Source organism: Amphiura filiformis, chromosome 15 (assembly GCF_039555335.1).
Source record: "Amphiura filiformis chromosome 15, Afil_fr2py, whole genome shotgun sequence".
Taxonomy (NCBI): Eukaryota; Metazoa; Echinodermata; class Ophiuroidea; order Amphilepidida; family Amphiuridae; genus Amphiura; species Amphiura filiformis.
In genome coordinates this window covers 57,379,852-57,403,230 of record NC_092642.1, presented here as the reverse complement: position 1 = coordinate 57,403,230, position 23,379 = coordinate 57,379,852, and the positions used below count along the sequence as shown (strand labels likewise).

The 23,379-nt window shown below is 36.8% G+C and overlaps 1 protein-coding gene across 1 annotated transcript; it reads right to left on the bottom strand.

Moving 5' to 3' along the window:
- Nucleotides 1-4,400: 4,400 nt before the first annotated feature.
- Nucleotides 4,401-19,946, bottom strand: LOC140171872 (tetraspanin-3-like). Its single transcript, XM_072195210.1, has 7 exons — nt 19,744-19,946; nt 14,129-14,323; nt 13,368-13,442; nt 10,317-10,412; nt 8,810-8,962; nt 7,720-7,803; nt 4,401-4,674 (listed from the first exon to the last, which is right to left on the bottom strand). Exons 1-7 carry the CDS (start codon nt 19,804-19,806, stop codon nt 4,552-4,554), a joined length of 789 nt encoding a protein of 262 aa, XP_072051311.1. The 5' UTR covers nt 19,807-19,946; the 3' UTR covers nt 4,401-4,551.
- Nucleotides 19,947-23,379: the final 3,433 nt, after the last annotated feature.

Below are 23,379 nucleotides of genomic sequence, written 5' to 3'. Positions count from 1 at the left end.
ATCAACATTATTCTACATCAGATTTAATTGATCTGAATTAAATCAGGCCATAATTGCATTGATTATTAATTAGTATCAACTTGTTTTCATGACAGTTTTGTTAATCATCTTTATGAAGTTGGCAGCCATCTTGAGTCATGTAAAGTCAAAGATCATTTACAAATTCACCTATACTCAAGAACAGCTGCCACTCTATTCCTACACATCACGTAAAGCAACCACCTTGCAGTTGGATTGTCACATGATGAGAACTGTCAAAAAAGAAGTTTTAACATTAAGGGATCAAATCGGTAATAGAATTAAGGGCATGGTTGCTTGTTTATGTATGCAGCAGAGCCGGGGCATTAACAAAATTAAACCTATGAATCCGGTTCATACATACATGAACATTCAGTGATTGATATTCATCAAAACAATAACATTAAATTTAAGATGTAAAATTCTTACAGGTGATATTCAAAGCAGCTGAGCATAAACACCCTGTAATGAATTAGTTTTCAATCATCAAACCTGATCACACACTTGAACCAATGATACTAATACTTTGATAAGAATACAAGTTATATAAGCACAACTTTTGAAATTCTGAAAGTAGCATGATATCGTTATGAATTCGGCAGATGGCCGAATCCAGATTCGACTTTTGGTAAATTCATTTTACGCATGCATTATTTTTCAATTAGAGAACAAGGGATCTATGCTTTTCCTATAGAGGGCAGCATATCGATTTTTTAACGGTTATCGCTGCGTTGACCGCACTCACGATGCACCGTTAGCTAACCATGTATGTCGCCCTCTTTTGATCACTTATTATGCTGTTATCATCTGATCTCCGTTAAAATATTGATATGCTGCCCTCTATTATGTACATCATTGATCCCTTATTCTCTAATTCAAATGTTATGCATGCGTAAAATGAATTTACCAAAAGCCGAATCCGGATTCCGCCGTCTGCCGAATTCATAACGATATGAATATACAATGTAATGATGGAATATAAGTGAGTACAGATTGCAATTTCCCATGATGCTCTATACTAAAAACAAAATATATATTGTTTATAGGTAACTATGGTGACAGAGTCACATGATATATAAAATGTTCATTCTGAAAGGCCTGATTGATTAATTAATTAGGCCATGTTTATCTAGTTATTCACAGTACAGGCATCAAGTATTCGACTAATATATACTTTTAAAATACAGAGAATACCCTGTTAGAAAAATATGCACAAAAAAGCAAAACCATTACATAAAGTTATATAATGAATTAGAAAGCAACAATTTCAAAGATGATATTTCTTTTTCTCTTCATCAAAAAATTCTGGGTTACTCCTTCATGTACAGAATAAGCCCCATAAATCTTCTATTGGAAGATTATACAGCTTTATTTTGTAAACTGGTGAATTCCTCAACGTAGTCTTTACACTGGTCTAACACATGGATATCGTACACCAAGGATACACCCATTAAATGAAACAGCTCACATTTTCAATATATTATTCAAAATAATGCTCTTCCATGGTTATCTCACTCCACTTTGTCAAACACAAAAGTACAACCACTCCATACACTCCACAGAAAATTTACTCTTGGAATGAAGTGTAGGCATGATCAATTAAGGGGGTACTACACCCATGCCCAATTTTGTGCCTATTTTTGCATTTTTCTCAAAATTTATAGCGCATTGGTGACAAGTAAGACATGTATATTATAGGGGCAAGGACTACAACTACTGCACTGGAAATTTGTATTTCAGCACAGACAACAGTTGTGGAGTTACAGTCAAAAATGAGGGAAACCCAATATTTGATCAATTAATCAATAACTACTTGCCTTGAATTGCTGAATTTTCAGTGCAGTAGTTGTAGTCCTTTTCCCTATAATATACATATCTTACTTGTCACCAATGCATTATAGTTTTTGAGAAAAATGCAAAAATAGGCACAAAATTGGTCAGGGGTGTAGTACCCCTTAAAGAAGCCTAACTAAAAGAATAAATTATTCATTTAGTATGTAATCCACCCTGTGAAAGTCAACAGTTATTTTCTAGTACTTGCACAATATTAGCACAGTATTGCATAAAACTAAACTTACAACAAAGTCCAATTTAATAACATAATATAAGACAAAAATAATCAGCTTTCAAAATCCTTCAGTGTTAGGGTAATGTAATGTAAGTAAATGGAAAGCAGACATGACAACTTTTCAAAATGGATATGTGAACTGTTTCTGTGTTCAAGCCACATAAAATGTATTAAAAGCATGATCATGCGAAAGCCCAGGCATTGGGCCATAGCAAGCAGGATGGCAAATATTTGAGTAATTTGTTTCTTTATAACATCAGATTAATGTGGTGCAAAACCCTATTTTGGATGTCCCGAGTCACAACATGATTACCACTCCAATATTTGTGATTTGTGCCATCTTTACCTTGTCTGGGTAAAAGATATGTCCTGATGAATTTTGAAAGCCAAGATTTAGATGAAACAAAAATGAGCAAACATATTATGCAGCAATATTCTGATATGTAGTGGACATCTTAGCTTTAGTTATGCTATTCAAAATAGCTTCCTGTATTGACAAAAATTCAAAATTTCACACAAACTATATTACAACAAAAATACCTACAAAATTACAGGCAAAATTCATCTATTAGGCAAAAAAAAAAAAAAGGTTAGTCTCAAAGCTTGCGCGCGCGTTTGTAAAATCCGACGATTTGACAAAAAACAAATGCGGAAATTTTTTTTATTTCAAAAATTTTGTCTTTTTTAGTTTATTCCAGAAAAAATCGGCGAAAATCAAGACTTTTTCTCAAAATACCATGAAAAAAAATCGGGAATAAAAAAAACAAAACGCATTTCGCATTTGTTTTTAAATTTCTCATGAGCTTTGAGACAAACCTTTTTTTTTGGTCTTAAGTGCAATAGACTCATAGTTAGTGTTAGAAGTTCAATGCAGAGACACTGAACCACAATACAAACTATGCTATGAGAATAATCGAGTATTATATTCATCATACTCTGTATTATATGATAATATCCTCATTCTCTGGTGCACGGTTACTTGTTAGCATGTGCCATCTGAATTCTGCACCCTTGAATCCACATATCTACACACAAGCTACAGCAAAATAGATTATTTCTGCCACTTAGGAATTTTACACTCTGGGTACAAAAATTATCGGTGGTGGCATGGAAATAAGAATTTCCCACTGTACACTTTATACAAACAAATTATATTTTGAAAAATTCAGTCAGAGAAACGGCATTGAATGAATGTTTGTGAGACTAGTGGCGGTAGAAGCATTCAAATTTAGGCCATTTTTGCCCCAAATGAAGGTAAATTTTAGTATTTTATGGACCAGGCCTACACAATAAGAAGCCATTAAAACCAATATGGTCCTCCCTCTGTGCACTATCCTTAAAGGGGCCTTCCCAGTCAGCTAGTTCACCAGATCAATTGACTTACACCTGTTACTTTGATGAGACAGGGCACAATTTACATGGATAAATTTCAACCTAGACTAATTCCCTGAATAACTTGCATCCAAAGTGAGATGGCCTCTTTAATCCTAAAGCAAAGCTGTGAGCTTATAAGTGAAAATGTATTTTCTGGTGATGATTACCATTTTTTTGGTTTATTTAAAACATACCCAGGTCATGATAATAATGGAACATCTTAGTTTTTTTTAAATACTTTAATAAGAAAAACAATTTTAATTGGGAGTTGGGGGGCTGGTCCAAAAGTGAGCCAACATGATATTTTAATGCTGATCTATGGTGTATTGTAATTGATTGGGTTGTAAATAAGTATCATAATTGCATAATTATACAAGGGTAAAATTCCATAGCTCTAAACTGGCCTCAAAAAGAAACTTATAATTTTTCACAAGGTCATATCTTAAATCCTCTCCATAAAATGAACAAAATTGCACACAGGATTACTTCAATACTCTACTCTAAACACTGGTCAGTAACCAAACAATTGTCCAACTGACACAACAGCAAAATGCACTGACATGGAACAACCTTCCTGGACCACATTAACAGCCCAACACACTTCTTTGGCTTGGTTCCAATTATTAAGCCTGTGAATGTGGTCCCGAAGCTGTTCCGTGTCAGTGCATTTACTGTTGTGTCAGTTGAACAACTGCTTGGTTTAATACTGACATGTGTTTAGAGTAGAATATTGAAGTAATCATGTGTGTATAATTGGAACCCAGCCAAAGAAGTATGTTGGGCTGTTAATGTGGTCCAGGAAGGTTGTTCCATGTCAGTGCATTTTGCTGTTGTGTCAGTTGACCAGTGTTTAGAGTAGAGTATTGAAGTAATCCTGTGTGCAATTTTTGTTCATTTTTTATGGAGAGGATTTTAAGATATGACCTTGTGAAAAATTAATAAGTTTCTTTTTGAGGCCAGTTTATATAGCACAAAATATGAATGCCCAAACCCACCACTCACAGTAACATAATCTTATAAAATCTTCAATGTAAAAAAAAGCTAATAAACTATGATGTTCCATATTTTCGTTGGTTTTTAGGTTTGACAGCTTATGCAGGATACCCTCGTGAGATGGGCTCTGGCTTAGCATCTTCTCCTAGTACTTCATAAGGTGAGGATCCTCCTTTCTTCTTGCCCCATAGACGTACACAGGTGCAAACAAGGCCAAAGATCTGTAAAAATATTAGAAGGGGAAATTAAATACAAGACATTAATATTTTTTGAAAAAAGTATCCTTATTGACAAAAGAATGGGATCATACTATTAACCAACCAAGTAACACTTTTAATCAATATAATAAGTTAATTCACAAATAGTTAAATTCACAGAGATGCCATTTTTTGCGTTGATGCCCAGGGGTAACTTGGGTAACCTGGGTAATCATATTCCATAGGTTCTCAGGGTGACCCCATGCAAGACCAAAACAGGGTAAACCCTATGCAGAGATGTCAACAAGTCATTTTTTGCAAGTCAAGTCCAAGTCACAAGTCCTTTTGTCCAAGTCCCAAGTAAGTCAAGTCATTTTGAAAAAGTTGCAAGTCAAGTCACAAGTCATCAAATCACAAGTCAAGTCACAAGTAAGTCACAATTTGTCACAAGTCACTACAAGTCTATTCACCCTTTGGTCATGGTCCTGTGTTGCTGATTGAGGGCACTATTTATTTATCTATTTATTTATTTCCAGTTCAGGTTATGCCGGACACGAGGCCCGCCAGCGGATAATTCATAAAATGTAAATTGTAGGCCTACTGATATTCTTAAATTCTATGGTACATCCATAAATTTCAATTTACAGGAAAGTAACCTCCGACTTGCGTTGGTGACAAGTCATTTTTGTCAAGTCCAAGTCAAAGTCCAAGTCATTTTGTTCAAGTCACAAGTAAGTCAAGTCATTTTGCAAAAGTTGCAAGTCAAGTCACAAGTCCCAAAAATAGTGACTCGAGTCAGACTCAAGTCCAAGTCACACGACTCGAGTCTACATCTCTGCTGAAACAACATCTGTTAAAAAAGATACCTCATACGAGACCTTGCTGTGTTGCATCACAGATCCTGGAGTTGCATGGGTACCCTATTAGACGGTAGACCGTGAACAATATTGCAAGCATTAGGATACCATTATGGCAACAAAAAAAAGATAAAAGTTTTGAAAACAAGGCCTATCCTTGTAAAACTTATCTTTATTTCCCCCAATTTCGGTTTTTCTTTGTGAAACATACACATGACAATTGCAGAAGCAATATAGATCCGAGAAACGCTGGCTGATGGCACTCCCTCCTTCCACCTTGTGAGATCATGACATATGACATCATGACATGGTGTTAGATAGCTACCCGTTCACCCATCATTAATGCCTGTGGCATAATTCTAAATATAATGCTTAAATAAGTTATGTGAACCAAAACAAGAGAGATAAATAAATCAAGGCTGTAACACTATTGGCAAGTTAAGTAATTCTTGGCCAAGCTTGAACATGCCTGTTGAGTCCATGTAGCTTACTTAGTGTGTATGGGATGTAAGATGTGTACATGCTTTCTTCTATAACGTGCTATGTGCGTGCATGTTTATCGCGAAGCCACTAGTGTTCCAAGTGTTTTAATTCGGCCAAGAATGACGTAATTTACCTGTAGCTATTTGAACTGAGTGAACCCCAGAAGGGACAGAGGTCTGGTATTTGTTTTCAGGGTCAAATTTTGGACAGGCAGTTTTGGTGAAAATGATGGGCACATGTCAAATTCTAGCTATGACACTGCATCATGACCAAATCATTGTTCCTTGTCAGGCATTATGTCCACACATCATGTCAGATATAGGGTCACAAGGCTACCCACTATCTACCCAGGTCATAAGCTGTTACCTCAAGTCCAATGATATACCAGTTCTTAGCCTTCATCTACAAACACTACAGTCACCTATATCAGGGTATTTATTTTGCAAGGCACACTCATTTTCAGCATTATTATGTTTTGATGAATCTAAGTGTGTGAAAATATTGGATCCAAAACATAATAATGACAAAATTGGATGCTTTACGCCCCAATATTTATTGGTCGAGCTATGAGTTTTAAAATATTGGACTCGACTACGTCCAATATTTTCAAACTCATAGCTCGACCAATAAATATGGGCTCAATCGTTCCAATTTTATATCATAATTAGGCTTAAGTGTGCTAGGGCACCAAGGAAATCACATGCTTAAGAATACATCAAGAGCTAAGGCAGAGGACACACAAGCCTTCACTGCCTTTGTGTGTCCTTTGGTTGTTTTTTGTTCCAGACTATGACTGAATGTATAAAACATCAGAGATGTCAACAAGTCATTTTTTGCAAGTCAAGTCCAAGTCACAAGTCCTTTTGTCCAAGTCCCAAGTAAGTCAAGTCATTTTGAAAAAGTTGCAAGTCAAGTCAAGTCAAGTCAAGTCACAAGTCATCAAATTACAAGTCAAGTCACAAGTAAGTCACAATTTGTCACAAGTCACTACAAGTCTATTCACCAGTTGGTCATGGTGTGATTTGTTGATGGGTATTCAATATGGCGGAAATCAAATTGAGTTTCGGAGTATAGTACTAACAAAGTATGATGCACTAATTACTATCAAAGTGAAGCTTATTATAATTGTATACAATGGTCACATTGGTAGTTCAAGAACAAGTTAAATTGTAAATTATTCATAAATTCTACGGTACATCCATAAATTTCAAAGTAACCTCAGACTTGCGTTGGTGACAAGTCATTTTTGTCAAGCCCAAGTCATTTTGTCTAAGTCACAAGTAAGTCAAGTCATTTTGCAAAAGTTGCAAGTCAAGTCACAAGTCCCAAAAATAGTGACTTGAGTCAGACTCGAGTCCAAGTCACACGACTCGAGTCCAAGCCTTGAAATAAGCGGGCGCGGGGAGCAAATTTACCCTCGTAAAGCCACCAATTGCTCCTGGTCCTTGTAAAATTCACATGAACCAGGAGCAATTTTCTAAAATAAATTGCTCCTGGTTACAGTTTTGCACTCGATGTAGTCGTGCTGGTACGCTGTATTGTATATATGCAGAAAAGGATTTAATATTGAAAATTGCTCCTGTTTCTTCAGAAATTGCTCCTGGTTCTTGTAAAATCCCAGTGAACCAGGAGCAATGTTCAAAACAAATTGCTCCTGGTTCCAGTCTGCTTATTTCAAAGCTTGCTCGAGTCTACATCTCTGTAAAACATATGATTGCGAGGTTCTCACCTGTACAAGAGCAAAGAGTATGGCAGTAGCGATGATCCATGCTAGATATTCCTTCACATCATCATACAACATTTTGTAGCATCCCTAGAATAAAACAATCAAATCACAAGTCAACAATAAACCCCATAAGAACTACATGCTGATTGGTTACAAGAAGAGTATTATGATTTATTAAGCCAATCAGCAATATGGTAAGAATGGTGGTAGGGCTGAAGAGGAGTGAGCTTTAATATTCAGTATCTGTATTTTAATTGGTCACTCACATGAATATATCCTGTAATTAACCAATCAAAAACCCTGTAATAAACACACATGAATACAAATGAGATAGAAGGTAAATTTTTTATCAGTAACAATTGAGGGCCCATCGTTCATCTTATGGATGTACCCTTTTGGATAAGCAGTTCAAACAATGCATACATACCCCGTCGGATAGAATTACCAGATAACATAAATTATAGTTAACTTTGTCACTTTCCTTTAAAAAGTCTACAATTTTGGTAAATTCATGCAACAACTAAATGTCTATGAAAAGGTAATTTCTGCTGCATCATTGCAGTCTCAATGTTCTTGATATCAATATTGCGAAATATGAGAGGTTGTAATTTGCCATGTGATGGTGCAATCAATGGCGGCTTGAATCCCAGGTCAGCAAGGCCATCTTGTCTGTAGATGACCCAGGGATGGATGGATGGATGGGTAGTTATGGATCCTGGCTAAAAGACCATGTTTCCATACACTTTGATAGATATTAGCATTGCACTCTCAATTTCCCAATCCATACACACATAATGTTCCTCTCTAGATGGTATCACCTGATCCTGTGAATTTTGGACAATAGAGGCCGTCAGCGTGACGTCATATGCCGCCATCTTGTGGGTACACGCTGCGATGGTCGTTCGATCTCCATGCGTGAACAGCAAAATCACCGTGGTGATGCGTGATAACAGCTGCGTGGCAAGCGGCGCCCTGCGCGCAGTGTCCGACGCAGAATCACACGTATCATCTGTACCCACAACATGGCGAAAGGAAATATGAAGATGTTTCACTCACATTTTAGTGATGTCTCATGACATTGTGCATTTCTTACCTTGTGATAGATATTATCCTTAGACAGATCTTTGCCACAATTCTCAGTCAGTTCCTTACAGCAGCTGTCAGGTACTTGGTTTTTATGTTCAGGAACCTGGCCCCAAGGAGTCTTCTCCCAATCGGTGTAGTTGTGGACACCACAGCAGTGTAACTGTGTAAATAATCAAAACCATACCGTAAGATTTGTTCAAACAGATGCCTTAAAATTTTAATGTTAACCAAAATTGGGAGTGAAGCAGTGCTGTACGGTGCAAAACCTGATTGAGGAGCCAATGGCTCCTAACTTTATAAATTTATAACTTTATAACTTTATAAATTTAGGCGCCCAAATTTTGCTCCCAGGTAAAAAAAAACTGAACAGCCATGTGCGTTGAATGATAGCTGCTGTAATCCGATCTACATATTCCCATTGAACGCTACAAACATGTACTCCATACAGCATGTACAGTGTACGTCTATGTCTATGTTTTCCAGTGTACGTCTATGTCTATGTTTTCCAGGAAGTCCCCATTGAGACATGACAAAGGCATATATTCATAGCATACATTCATACTCTTGAATGCTACATTACATACATGTTTTGCATTTGCTGGCGATTAAAAGCTTCAATAGTTGTCGCCAATGACGCCAGGGATTGAATATTTAGTCGCCATCAGAAAAAATCTAGTCGCCAATGCGCCTAAAATGGTCGCACCGTACAGCACTGGAGTGAAGCCAGATAGGTTTGAAATTTGGATGTCTTTCCTACATGTATGGCAACAAGGATAAACAGGCAAGATTTAGGCTTTGCCTACCTTTGTGTTTCCCTCCAGAAAGGTTAGGCTAAAACTATAATTGCAGGTACTAAAAATTACATTATGATATTTTACAACTCCATCTATGATCTATTAGACTTTTCCATGGTCTACTGTAATTAATTTATGCCCAAATTTTAATAGATTTTCCACATCCAATCTTTCTGCAACTGTATTCCCTCTGTTTGCTAGCTGCCCAAGTGGATAAAAAAAAAAGAAGCTTAACACGGGGATCTGTGGAAAAGCAGTCCAAAACTGGGCCTGGCTTGCTACTGGTCATCCAGATCTCATGATGATATAAAACCTCAGGGCACATGCCATTATCCAAAATCATTTTATAACGGGCACAGAAATAATTCCTGGATTCCACTAACTACAGTGTATACTACCGCCTGTGGAATTTGCGGAGCTTTGTGTTGGCGTGAAAGTTAAATACTCACTTAGTCCTTGCAGTTAGATTGGAATGAAGTTCATGCACAAATTCCTGCTCAAAATGGAATGGCCATAGTCAATTTTTACTTAGGGTTGCACGTTCAATAAATGAACAAGTCCAAAATCAGAATATAAGTGAGCCCTCATTAAAATTAAGCCAAGATATGTCACATTAGTAATCATAGTCTGCACACTTTGTTTTTAATATCCAAGTGGTGTTTGGCTACTTGATGCGATTACAGTAAAGGACTATATTAACCTCAAAATGACAAGACCTACCGTTTCCTGCATGTAATCCCAGCTTTCTTGTACATTGTCCTCATCATTATAACTGTTAATTGCTTGAGTCATTCCTGTCTCTATGGCTGTGTTGACCTAGAATTCAGTAGCAGAAGAAGAAAACAAGACTAGAAACCACAGTTGTGTTTGACCAAACACGAATATCTATGCCCGTGATGACCACAGCTAACCCCCTTCCCCTATTCACAAACGAAAACTTGGTGAGCCCCATGTGAAACCCCTTGTTTTAAACTTTCATTTGATATACATGTAATGATCATAACACTAGACTGGCCCACACTCTCTCTAATACCCTACCAAGCCTTCACTCTCATTTATACCCCACCAGACCCTCACTCTCTCTAAAACACCATTAGACTGGACCACACTCTCTCTGATACCCCACCAAACCCTCACTCTCTATTATACTCCACCAGAAACTCACTCGCTCTAAAACACCACCAGGCTGACCCATACTCTCTATAATACCCCACCAAGCCTTAACGCTCTTATACTCCACTATACACGCACACTCTCTAAAACACCACCAGACTGTCCCACACTCTCTCTTATACCCTACCAAGCCTTCACTCTCTCTTATACCCCATTAGACCATCAATCTCTCTAAAACACCACCAGCCTGGACCACACTTTCTCTAATACCCCACCAGACCCTCACTCTCTCTCTCTCTTATACTCCACCAGACACTCACGCTCTAAAACACCACCAGACTGGCCCACACTCTCTCTAATACACTACTAAGCCTTCACTCTCTCTTATACCCCATCAGACCCTCACTCTCTCTTAAACACCACCAGACTTGACCACACTCTCTCTTATACCCCACCCCTTAACCAACCACACTTCTTGTCCCATCATGACAACCTATTGAGGTGGTCCAAGGAACCAAAATCAAAATGCCTACACATTCCCTTTTAAGGGAGTTTTTGTCAAGTGATCAGTTTCCTTGACGTACGATTCAGGCCGTTATCATTGCAAATACAGGTAGCTAACAAAATGCGGCCTATTAAGCTACACTGTGTTAATAGTTCGTACCTAATTTGCAGTTTAAAGCCTTTGAACTTTGACCTCTGGGGTTGCGGCTACCTCAGAATACATCTAGGGTTATGGGCCATCATTGTACCAAGTATGAACCCTGAGGGCGCTGTAGTTCTTGAGCTGGAGATGTTTGAAATTTTACACATATTGCTCCCTGTAGCCCATGACTTTTGACCTCTGGGGTCGATGTTACTGCAGAAAATATCTAAGGGTCATGGGTCATCATTGTACTAATTATGAACGCTGAGGGCGCTATAGTTCTTGAGCTAAAGCGGTTTTAAAAATTTACACATATTACCCCTGTAGCCTGTGACCTTTGACCCCTGGGGTCGAGGCTACCATAAGTTACTTCTAGGGATCATGGGCCATCATTATACTAAGTATGAACCCTGAGGGCGCTATAGTTCTTGAGCTAGAGCTGTTTGAAATTTTACACATATTGCCCCCTGTAGCCCATGACCTTTGACCTCTGGGGTCGGGGGTACCCTAGGATGTTTCTAGGGGTCATGGGCCATCATTGTACCAAGTATGGGCCCCGAGGCTACTTTAGTTCTTGAGCTAGAGGAGGGCAAAGGACTGATCTTGAGAAGGAGAAGAAGAAGGAGAATCCGAAGACTAAACAAAACAAATACAATATCTATGCCCCGTTGCACGGGCATAGATAATATTTCAAAATTTATTCTGTGCCAGTATACATTTTCCAAGTTTTATCAGGAAAAAGTAATAAAATATAAATTAAACAGCTCTATATTTTGGCTTGTTTCCCGACACATTCAACTGTCTGGTTTTAAGCACACACTGAAATTATATTTGAATTTGAGTTAAACTCAACACTGCCCCCAAGTGACTAACTAAATTGAGTCACTTGGGGCAGTGATGTCAAACTGTACTCAAATATATTATAATGCATGTGTGTGCTTTCCAAGAAATAGGCCTACCACTTAACCATATTAAAAAAAATATACTTACACAAAGAACAAGCAAGGAAAGAGCATTTAATCTGGGCCTAATCGGCATCAACTCATCCTCTTTTACCTGTCCACAGGTCTATTTCACTCAACTCTACGAACCAAGTCTCAAAATCAATGGTAACCTATGACGCATCGTAAAATCCATTTCACTAAAAATGACTTATGATCAGTACCCTACGTAAGTAATAGGGATTTACAACAGGGACCCTTTCTAAAGCTACGTCTAGTGAAAGGGTATTTGCAACTTAAGAACAGTAAGGCACAACATTTTTTTTGGCCCTATAGCGCTATCGGTGCCCGAAGAGATTGTTTTATTATTTACATGAAAAACAATAACACTATGCAACTCTTAATTATTATGCTTGATACAATTTATTATATCTCCAGGGAGCGATGTTAGGGGTCATTGGTACCTAACCAGGCACAGACAGTTTTATATCACTCATACATAAATTCTAGACAGTTCATTGGTTGATTACCATTTATCATTTTTACTATCACCCTCTCCGTGTGATAGTCTTTACCATCATGTGCTCTGCAGTAGTGCGCCTGCGCCAAGTCGTATGCTGACTCTTGACTCGCCGATTTAGTTATGGGGTGGACCCCAAAATGTAAAGTATATCACGGCAAAACATGGTGTTATGTTGATGAAAAAATGTATATCCTACCTTAAATAGTATTTTAGTAATAGAATTTATGTATGAGTGGTATAAAACAAATATTAACTGTCTTAAATTAGTGTAATGGTGAAATATAATCACTTTCGGTGAAAGATGTATTGTTCCATTCCACTCGCCGTTCCGGCTCGTGGAATGGAACAATCCATCTTTCACCTCGTGATTATATTTCACCATCACACTCATAGACAGTTAATATTTGTATACTATAGGACCAAATTGAATGTGGTGCCTTACTTCGGTTAAGAAGGGTGTTGGCTTTCATTTTGAGAAACCATCAGGTATTTTATGAAATTCTGTGTAAAGCCTTGAGACAAACTAATATATAATAAAGTGACCTTACCTCATCCTTGTAGACAATAGCAAGAACCGCACCAGTGATCTCCATCATGACAATCACCAGAAGCATTACAAAGAACTGCAGAGCAAAGATAAACATGTTACTGCCACCTCCAAACATTATGAAAACACAATTATCCTAATTTTAATTTGCATATAACTTTGCAACAATATATTACATCAGAAAATCTCTAAACAGCATTGTAGGAGAAGTGGGAAATTCCTACAATTTTAAACTATCATACAAAATGTACATGTATCTAAATATTTAAAACTCAAATCAAATCAAAATTGTAAAAATTTCAACTTTAACAGGTATGGTTTCACTTTCAACTCAACCGGCATGACCGGTTATGGTTTCAATTTAACCAGGTATGGTTTCAACTTAACCAGGTATAGTTTCAACTTAACCAGGTATGGTTTTAACTTAACCGGGTATGGTTTCATCTCAACCGGTTATGGTTTCAATTTAACCGGGTATGGTTTCAACTCAACCAGTTATGGTTTCAACTTAACCGGGTATGGTTTCAACTTAACAAGGTACCGTATGGTTTCACTTTCAACTTAACCGGGTATGGTTTCAACTTAACCGGGTATGATTTTAACTTTAATTGGGTATGATTTCAACTTAACCGCATATGATTTCAACTTAATTGGGTATTGTTTCAACTTTAAGCGGGTATGTTTTTAACTTTAACCGGGCATGGGTTTGGTTTCAAGAACTTCAGAATTTAAGAATACATGTAAAGTCACAAATCTACTTACAGTAATGTGAAGGCATCTGCTTTTTTCCTTGCATGATGTAAGACATCCAATAAATCCTACAATAGTAAGTAGGATGCTGAGTCCAATCAGTACACCAGCTGGTCCTGTCAGGTAGTACACATCAAACATATGCTTCATTGGACCGATATAATCAAATATATGCACCGTCAGGTAGATCATTCCAGCGGCAAAGAACTGTGAACAACAGAGTCAGAAGTTACTACATAACTACATACGTAACTACATACAAGACTCACTGGGCAAAAGTTAGTCTTGCCAGCAAGACTTCAGTCTTTATCATAAACATAATGACATCTACGGACCTGAGTATGGTTACAGTTACTGGAACTAGGCAAAAGTGCAAAATGATATGGGCATACTAAATTCTGGGGTGCGGGTACATGTTGCTGGACTGCTGGTAGTGGTACCGCAGTACAATATGCCATACATGCACATAGCAGAGGATTTTCAAAGCATCCCATTAGAATACATGTGCTGTACATGCCACTTTAATGTGAAATAATTACCTTTTTCAGCCAGACCAAACCATGACATATCTTTCATACACAAATGCCCTAGCGAAGGCTTAGATTATTTAATGTTCTTTGATGTGCAAATAACCAATTTTATACTTGTTAATATTGGAACTACCCTTTTGTTATGCTATACCGTAAAACCTTGTCTACAAGCATATATAGTGATTTTGATGAAAGCTAAATTAATACAATATATATACGCATACATATGCCAATACAATAGATTGGTCTTACAATAATACTTGTTTGTATATGCTTGGATCTGTAATTTATTTGCTCAAACTCCATAATGGCGCCTGGATTAATTTAGCTTTCATCAAAATCACTACATGTATATGCTTGTAGACAAGATTTTACTTGTAAATCCCTCCTTTCTACAGGAGCACACACACACACCATACAAATGTATCTGGTTTATGTTCCCCACCTCGGGTGTTTATTACGGTACTGTACGTTTAACCATAAAGAACTTCACAAGCTCTTAATTTTTGAATACTTGGAATGAGTACATGAGACTCCAAGTTATTCATAAATACCATCCAAAACCTAAGAGTCTAGTCCCAGTGATAATGCTGCTGTAATGGGAACCTGGACGCATTAACCAGTTTTAGGGCATTTTGCAAAGCATGTTGCATTGTGGTGCTATGTGAAAATCTTAAAATTGTGTGTACGTAACTAAAGTTAACTTTTTATTACTTCCGTGGTCATATCTTTTTAAGACCCCCTTTGCAATGATTTTTCATCAAATTGACCCCCCTTTTTCAAGCAAAATCGAGGACAAAAGTTGACCAAAAACAACCCCTTTTTTGTGGTTTTCAATGACTTGAATTTCGAACACCCCTTTTCAGTGACACTAAATATTGACATAAAATTACGTACCCCTTTTTAACCAAATTTCGCGGACAGTGCAAATTATGTACCCCCTTTTCCGCGCTATTTGGTAACTCTAATGGTTGTCAATTTTTGTGTTGAGTTGTAATAAAGAATTAAGGGGGTACTACACCCCTCGATAAATGTGTGTCTATTTTTGCATTTTTCTCAAAAACTAATAACACAGTGGTAACAAAAGTTATGTATATTATAGGGGCAAGGAATCCAATTACTACACTGGAATTTCAGTGACTCAAGACAAGCGGTTTGTTATTTATGATCATAAATAAGGTGCCGCTATGATGTACCTCGTTTCCTATCATATATGTTCATTTTCACAGTAAAGGGTGTAACTTTTGATTTTTAGGGTCAAAATTTCAAACCACTTAAAGGGCACTTCGTGATCCACAGCCTCATCCCCCACTTTTCTCAAAAAAGTTGAGATTTTTATATCACTGGAAACCTCTGGCTACATAATGTTTATGTACAAAATATTTCTTGCAGATTAATTCGTTTAGCAAAGATATCGTGAAATTTGAATTTCGTTCTGGTGCACCAGAACGAAATTACAACGTATTGTCTATGGAGCAGTGTAATACACATAATCATGCATAACTTCATAACGCAAAATCGGAATCAACTGAAATTTTGGGAATATGCTTTTTCGTGGATATGTACTGAAAAATGTCATAAAAAGAGGATGCTAGGATCACGAAATACTCCTTTAAATATGTTTCTGTTTACTGAAATCATGCATAGAAGCAACTTAAATTCCAGTAAAATAATGTTTCAAGGCTTAAACCTTTTGATTTCTAATAAAAATTTGACATTTCCATAACATTTTGGTTAAAATCTAAGAAAAAATGTATTTTACATAACCTCAGAAAATTATGACATGAAAGCTGGAATACATGTGAAATCCCATTCCAAAGTAAGTCAACAGATATAAGTTAAACTGTAATTGCAGTTTTGAAAATTTTTAACATCAAGTGTCATTTACAATGGAAAGTTCCAAACCTTAAACATATTTTTTAAGTTTTAATTGGGTTCCTAAAATAATTTGAAGGTCTAACTTCATGTACAAATACTACTTGATGAAAGGAACCTCCCAGCCAAGTTTCACAGAAATTGGAGTTATTTTTAGAAATGCCAATTCAAGCGATTTGTGTTTCGGAGGCTTCAGTAAAAACAACACAGGTGATCATAAAAGTAAAATATTTGGCTAACTACTGCAAGTTGACATAAAAAAATAGGTAAAAAATATCACAATTACCAATTTTCATGCTTTGCTTCTAAGTATTGAATTTCAGTTGTGACAAAAATTAAATTATCACAGCAAGTCATTTTTTTTGTTTCGGAGGCTTCATGTTAACAATTGTTAAACATTGCAGAAGTAGTTTTTTTGAAAACAACAGAGTTGGGATCATCTAAGCTGTTATTTTCTTGTGCGTATTGAATCAATGATTCTATGCGGCAGATATTGTAGATTTATCACATGTTAATTTTTTCACCCATTTGTTATGTATGGTGTTTTTTGCATGTGAAGCCTCCGAAACAGGCTTTTTTGGGTATCAGTATATTTTTCAAACATTAACCATAATGTCAAATTTTTTTTAAATTTATGACATTCTGCACATATCAAGTAATAATTACAATGCAGATATCAGTATGAAACACACCAATTTAGATATGCATAGATGATAATTAATCTTATTTGTTGTTTCGGAGGCTTCATTTGTTTCGGAGGCTTCAATTGTTAACGGAAAGTTTGTATTGGGTCCCATTTTCAAACGGTGATATATATCTCCACGATTTAAAAACATGTGACTTGAGGATCTACTTTGCTACATTTTGATAAATAGATTGGATGAGCTCTTTTATTTATATTTGCACAAGCTTGCTGAACAGTTTGTTTCGGAGGCTTCAAAAAGTTAACGGAAAACGGCTCTTTGAAGTCAAGATTTTATAAAAATTTTAAAAGCTTGCAAATCGACTAATTTTTGTTACCCATTTCAAGTTAAGATAACAACTGTTATGAATCAAGAAGAAGTGAAGAAATAACCAAGAATTATGAACCAAAGCTACACCCACAAAGTTTGTTAACAATTGTTAACGGAAAATGAAGCCTCGAAACAACAAATATCAAGTCCGGTTCTCAAAAATACAGGGCTGTTCACAATTAAATCTAATGTGGCAGTGTTTACTGAACATTATGACTGTACTTTCAGGATAAGAAAAATTATCCATGAACTAACTGAAGAAAACACAGGGTTTTACAAAAATGTTACTGTTTTTTATAGTTTTTCAAAATGGCAATATTAAGTACATTTAAGCCTGCTAAAACTGAACGCAGTAACTCTCAAAGCTGATTATGCTACCCAAGGTAGCTGCTAACTAGATGACTTATGTAGCCAAAAATCATGGAATTCTGTGGCTTTATTAGAACACTACGGATTAAAATGTTAAAAATCCAAAGTTACACCCTTTACCGTGAAAATGACCATATTCTGAACCGCTTGTCTTGAGTCACTGAAATTTCAGTGTAGTAATTGGATTCCTTGCCCCAATAATATACATAACTTTTGTTACCAGTGTGTAATTATTTTTTGAGAAAAATGCAAAAATAGTCACCAATTTACCACATGGGTGTAGTACCCCCTTAACTTCACTAAAAATAATAATACAGCATGTCTGGCATGCAATGCCGACTCAACCAGAACCAGAACTTTTTAGGGCTTTTTATTCTTACATGTTATAGCTGCCTTGTGGAAGTACAGTGTTATAACCACTCTGAATTTTTACCTTGTATAATTTATTATTATTTGTAGTTCTTTGTTTCCAGTTGTAACTTTAGGTCGAGGGCACTGCACCTCACGCTCTGCGTTTAGCAGTGTCCTAATCCATCATCTTGCCCATGTAATTTTTTCATTGATATTTACCTTTTTCAATGTATACTGTGTATATTATACAAATATTTACTGCTCATGAGGGATCTGGTGGAATCTATTGTCCCCGAGGTGAACTGGAGACCGTGAGCCTACTATTTTCCCGAGACCGCCAGGTCGAGGGAAAATAGTAGGCTCACAGTCTCCAGTTCACCGAGGGGACTAATAGATTCCACCAGATCCCGAATTAAGAGCAGTAAATATTTGTTTTATATCCTTCATTAATATATTCTTTGTTCATTAATTGGTTAAAATATTAGAAACGCAAGGCCTTTATCATAGTCATAGGCCTCGGTATAAATCTAGGCTAGGTCTAGTCAAGGCTAGACTGGCCTCGCTTTGTTTTGATTGAATGCACGTAGGCCTACATGCACAAAACACGCACATAGTTGAGTGGCTAAAGCTTACCGTGAAAATGTTGTAACCTCTCATATATCTCCGTGAAACGAGTAACCATGTTCTCTGTCAGTATTTTGCCGTCAATATTAAGATACTAATCCTGATGTAACTCAGATTATGGCATGAAACCGCCGTATTTTAGTTGCTAAGACAACATGACTTGCGACACATTAATACCCCAGAACCGGCTGTGCTATCCCGCGTATGTGGCGAGTTACACGGACCACTAGGAACTGTGACGCGGATATGATGTCATACACGCTCAGAGGGAGATAGTAAAACTATTTCCCGGGGAGATAGTACTTTGAATAGTACCTCGTTCCCTCATCAATCGGCTTTTTGACTGTTTTGTAAAAATAGCAAAACTATTTTTGGTCACATGATACTCGTTTAACCAATTAACGAACGAGAATATATTAATGAAGGATATAATTATATTTATAATTTTCATAATTGTACAATTCATTGTATATTGTAGCCACCGGCGTGTCCAGGATCTTTTCCTGCGGGGGGCTCAGCCCCTCTTTCAGATTTATGTGGGGGGCTTGATGGCTAAAATCGCCAAAAACCGGCTGATTTTACATGATTTTTAACAAAGTGCGGGGGGCTTCAGCACCCAAAGCTCCCCCCCTGGACACGCCAACCACTGGTAGCTTGATGAATATTGTTGCTTGTTGCTTGATGAATGGATAAATAAAATTGATTGATTGATTGATTGATAACCCTAACCAGCCCATAAGGCAGCTACATTTGTATTTACATGTAAAAATAAAAAAAACCTAAAGCATGAAAGTAAAGGAATGACAATTTAAATATATAAGCTTACTGAATCCATGGAATCCGGTCCGACGGACGTGGTACTTACCCAAAAAACAAGCGCTAACAGCATCAAGACAAGTCGGCCTGATATATTACAACACCCGGCCATGATTGCTTTTTATTTCGATTGCTTCTACGATTTAAAACTTCTCTAATTCTCGCAATTCTGCTTTGATTTGCGACTGTTTTACACTGTTTGTTGATATTGATCAATGTCGCTGTGTGTTGATTTCCGGTGTAATAATCATGTGATTACGTAGTAACAACTTCTACTAATTCAGTGATCGTATACCGGATGTGCGTTCAATTAGATTATACTTTTATATGCAACGACTATCTGGAGCTACAAACGCGCATAAAGTCTTATAACGAGATTAATTGGCGCCCTCTGCAACTTGTTCTTGTTATAATTTGGTCATCACTAAAATTAGATTGGAGGGCAGCATTGGTTGTACTTTACAGGCAAAAGCACAAAATAGGTCTAGGGCATAAAGGCCTAAAAAAAGAAAGTTTTCTCCCAAAAACACAAATTTAGGTCTTTTTGGGAAAAAAAATCCATAAAATCCATATCTTGACTTCAATACGAAAAGTCAAAATTTTCAATTGATCATCCGCTTTTCATCCCAGCTACATAGGCCTACACTTTAATTAATAACATAGGCCTATCATTAGGCCCTTGATTATTAGTTTCCTGTTTACTGCCCGGGCAGTCCAAAATTGAAAATCTCAAAATAATTATTTTATTTTTATTTTTGATTTTCTCCTTTAAAATAACTTTCAACTACTTCTAGGCCTACTTGCCATTTTCTGACTTTAATAATATCAACAATAAGGCCGTATAAAATTAATGTTTTGGTTCTCGTCCCCTCCCTCCTCATTTTCTGGGATTTGTCAGATTTTTTTATTTTTATAGATTTTTCAATTATTTTAGACTTTGGAATGATTTATGAATTTCTCATACATATAGGGCCTAAATAAGTTTATTAGAGAACAAGGACCACTTCCAAGTCTTTTTGTGGTACTCTAGGGGGTTTATCCCTCAGAATCTCACATTTGAAAAAAAGACCGAAAGACCGAAAACTACTGACAATGCTGATTTTACATTGAAAAAAAAAAAAAAACACCTCCTCCTCATCAATTCATGAAAATCCTCTGGGCGAGAACCAAAATATTAATTTTATATGGCCTAATGATGAATGAACAAAGAGCACAACTCCACCTTCACTAATTTATAAAATCAAATAGGCCTATTGTTGTAAAATAATTAAATGCCCACTCTAGTCAAAACGAGTCAATAATTGCTTGTAGGCCTAATAGTTGAAACTAAAAGAAGATATAAAAGATAATTAATAATTTATAATTAAAAGTCACCTCGTCCTCATTTTCAAAATCTTTAACAGGAAACTAATAATCAAGTGCGAAGGGCCTTAGATTTATAAAGTTTCCTTGAGGACTGTTAAATCTAAAAAATATCAATTTTTAATAATTTGCCATAAAATGTGTATTATATCGCAAATTTAAAAAAATCAAAATTATTTGATAATAGAAGCTAATAGAAGGACATTCTTCATATTCAAGCTTATTCAGAATGCAATTCGATAATGTCTGATCATGATGTGCCCTCATGTCCTACAAAAAAATACTGTCCCAACGTTCATACCCCAGTTCCACTGGGGGGCGATTTTGCAGGCCGATCGGAAATTTTATCCGGGTGGGGGGGGCTCATAATTATTGCACAGCCCCTTAGTAGGCCTAGGCCAAGAGCACTTCCAAAGTGCCACCTTAACTTTTTCTCTTCTCATTTTCTCTCTTTTCTGTTTTCTCTCTCCTTTTTTCCCTTTCTCCTCTCTTCTCTCATTTCCTTTGGGGGGGTGGCAGGGGGAGGAGGGGGCCAGTCCACCCCCTAATTAATCTGTGCCTGTCACTATGTAGGCCTACTCCACTGCATCCATCCAGTATGAACTAGGTGCCTATTGAGAAGTTGAGGCATAGGCCTACAATATAGCCTATTAGAGTCTCCAAACCTGCCACTTGGAAGATTTTTCTTGGTTGAAGAAAAAATTGGAATTTAATCAGTCTAACGGATAATATCATTGTGGTTTTCAGAGCTTTTCAGGGATCTGGTAATGGTATAAGGGGATGTGCAATAATTACAAGCCCGGGGGGAGGGTAAAATTGGTGGGCAAGAAATTTTTCACACAAAGGTGTGTAAATTATAAAGGTTTGTATTAAATACAAATAATATGCAATATGCAAATATGCTCATTAATATTCAGAAATATGCAAATAACATGACACAAAACTATGCAGCACATCAGGTTGCCATATACTATCACAATACCAAGTCTGAAGTTCATCGGTTATTGCGTTTAAGCTAGAGTGGATTAATGAAAATTTACAGGCAAAATAGGCAAATAAGCTCATTAATATTCATAAATATGCAAATAACATGACACAAAACTATACAGCACATGAGGCCACCATATCCAATCCCCGTACCAAGTTAGAAGTTGATCGGTCTTTGCAATTAAGCTGCTGAGTGGATTAATGAAAATGTGGGCAAAATATACAAATAAGCTCATTAATATTCATAAATAGGCCTATGCAAATAACATGACACAAAACTATACAGCACTTCAGGCCACCATACCAAGTTTAAAGTTGATCGGTTATTGCGTTCAAGCTGGACAGTGGATTAATGAATTCGCTTCAGCCCGGACAGCCAAACACCCAGGCAGACGGACGGACGGACTGGCAACCATCTGGATGATACGATAAGCCCCACACATGTGTGGGGCCAAAAATGGGTTGATATTATTTCTCAAATTGCTGCAACAGAGTGGGTCATATAATTTAATGTAGCTCGGAGGGGGGTCATATGGTTTTCAATATTGGAAAAGGGGGATCATATAGTTTTCCACAGTGACTTTCAGTCTAATCCCCCAGCTTCCCCCACCGGTCCCTTAATTTATATAAATGGGGTATTCCTCCTGTTGAAATCATACACCTTATGGAAGGCATGACCAGATGACCTCAAGGATTGTGAATTTCAAATGGGGTTACCTGAATGGGTGACTCCATTTGAAATCTACACTCCTGTGTGGGTAATTAAGGTCATGTCTTCCATAGGGATTAGGGAGTGTTTAGATTTCAACCGGAATAGCCCAATGTTTACCTTTTAAAACTGGATGAAAATGTGGTCACAGATGTTTTTTGGGTGCAATTGAATACCTGAGTGGAAGAAGGGCCCAACAACATCAAAACTGTTTTTGAGATATTAAGAAAAAACTAAATATTTGGAAAGGTTTTATAGACAGAATGTTTTCATCTTCAGGGGACCTTTAATACATGAATATACAATAGTACATACATTCGAAATTATATATGATGTTTCCATGGCAACGGTACAGGTCTGAATGCGAGCTGGAGTTGTGCCCTTCTTCCACTAATATACTGCAAGTGCCAGTTTTGTGAGCAGATGTGTTATAAATAGCTACAGAAATTTGATAATTATCCATTAATTGCACAAGTAGAAGCATGTAATATGTTAGCAAATAAGTTTATTGTAGTGAAAAGCAGATTTCATGGATGAACAAAATTCCTCTTTAATCCAATATTTGCGGAAGAAGGGCCCAACTCCATGGAGTTGGGCCTTTCTTCCATAAAAACCATGATTAAATGT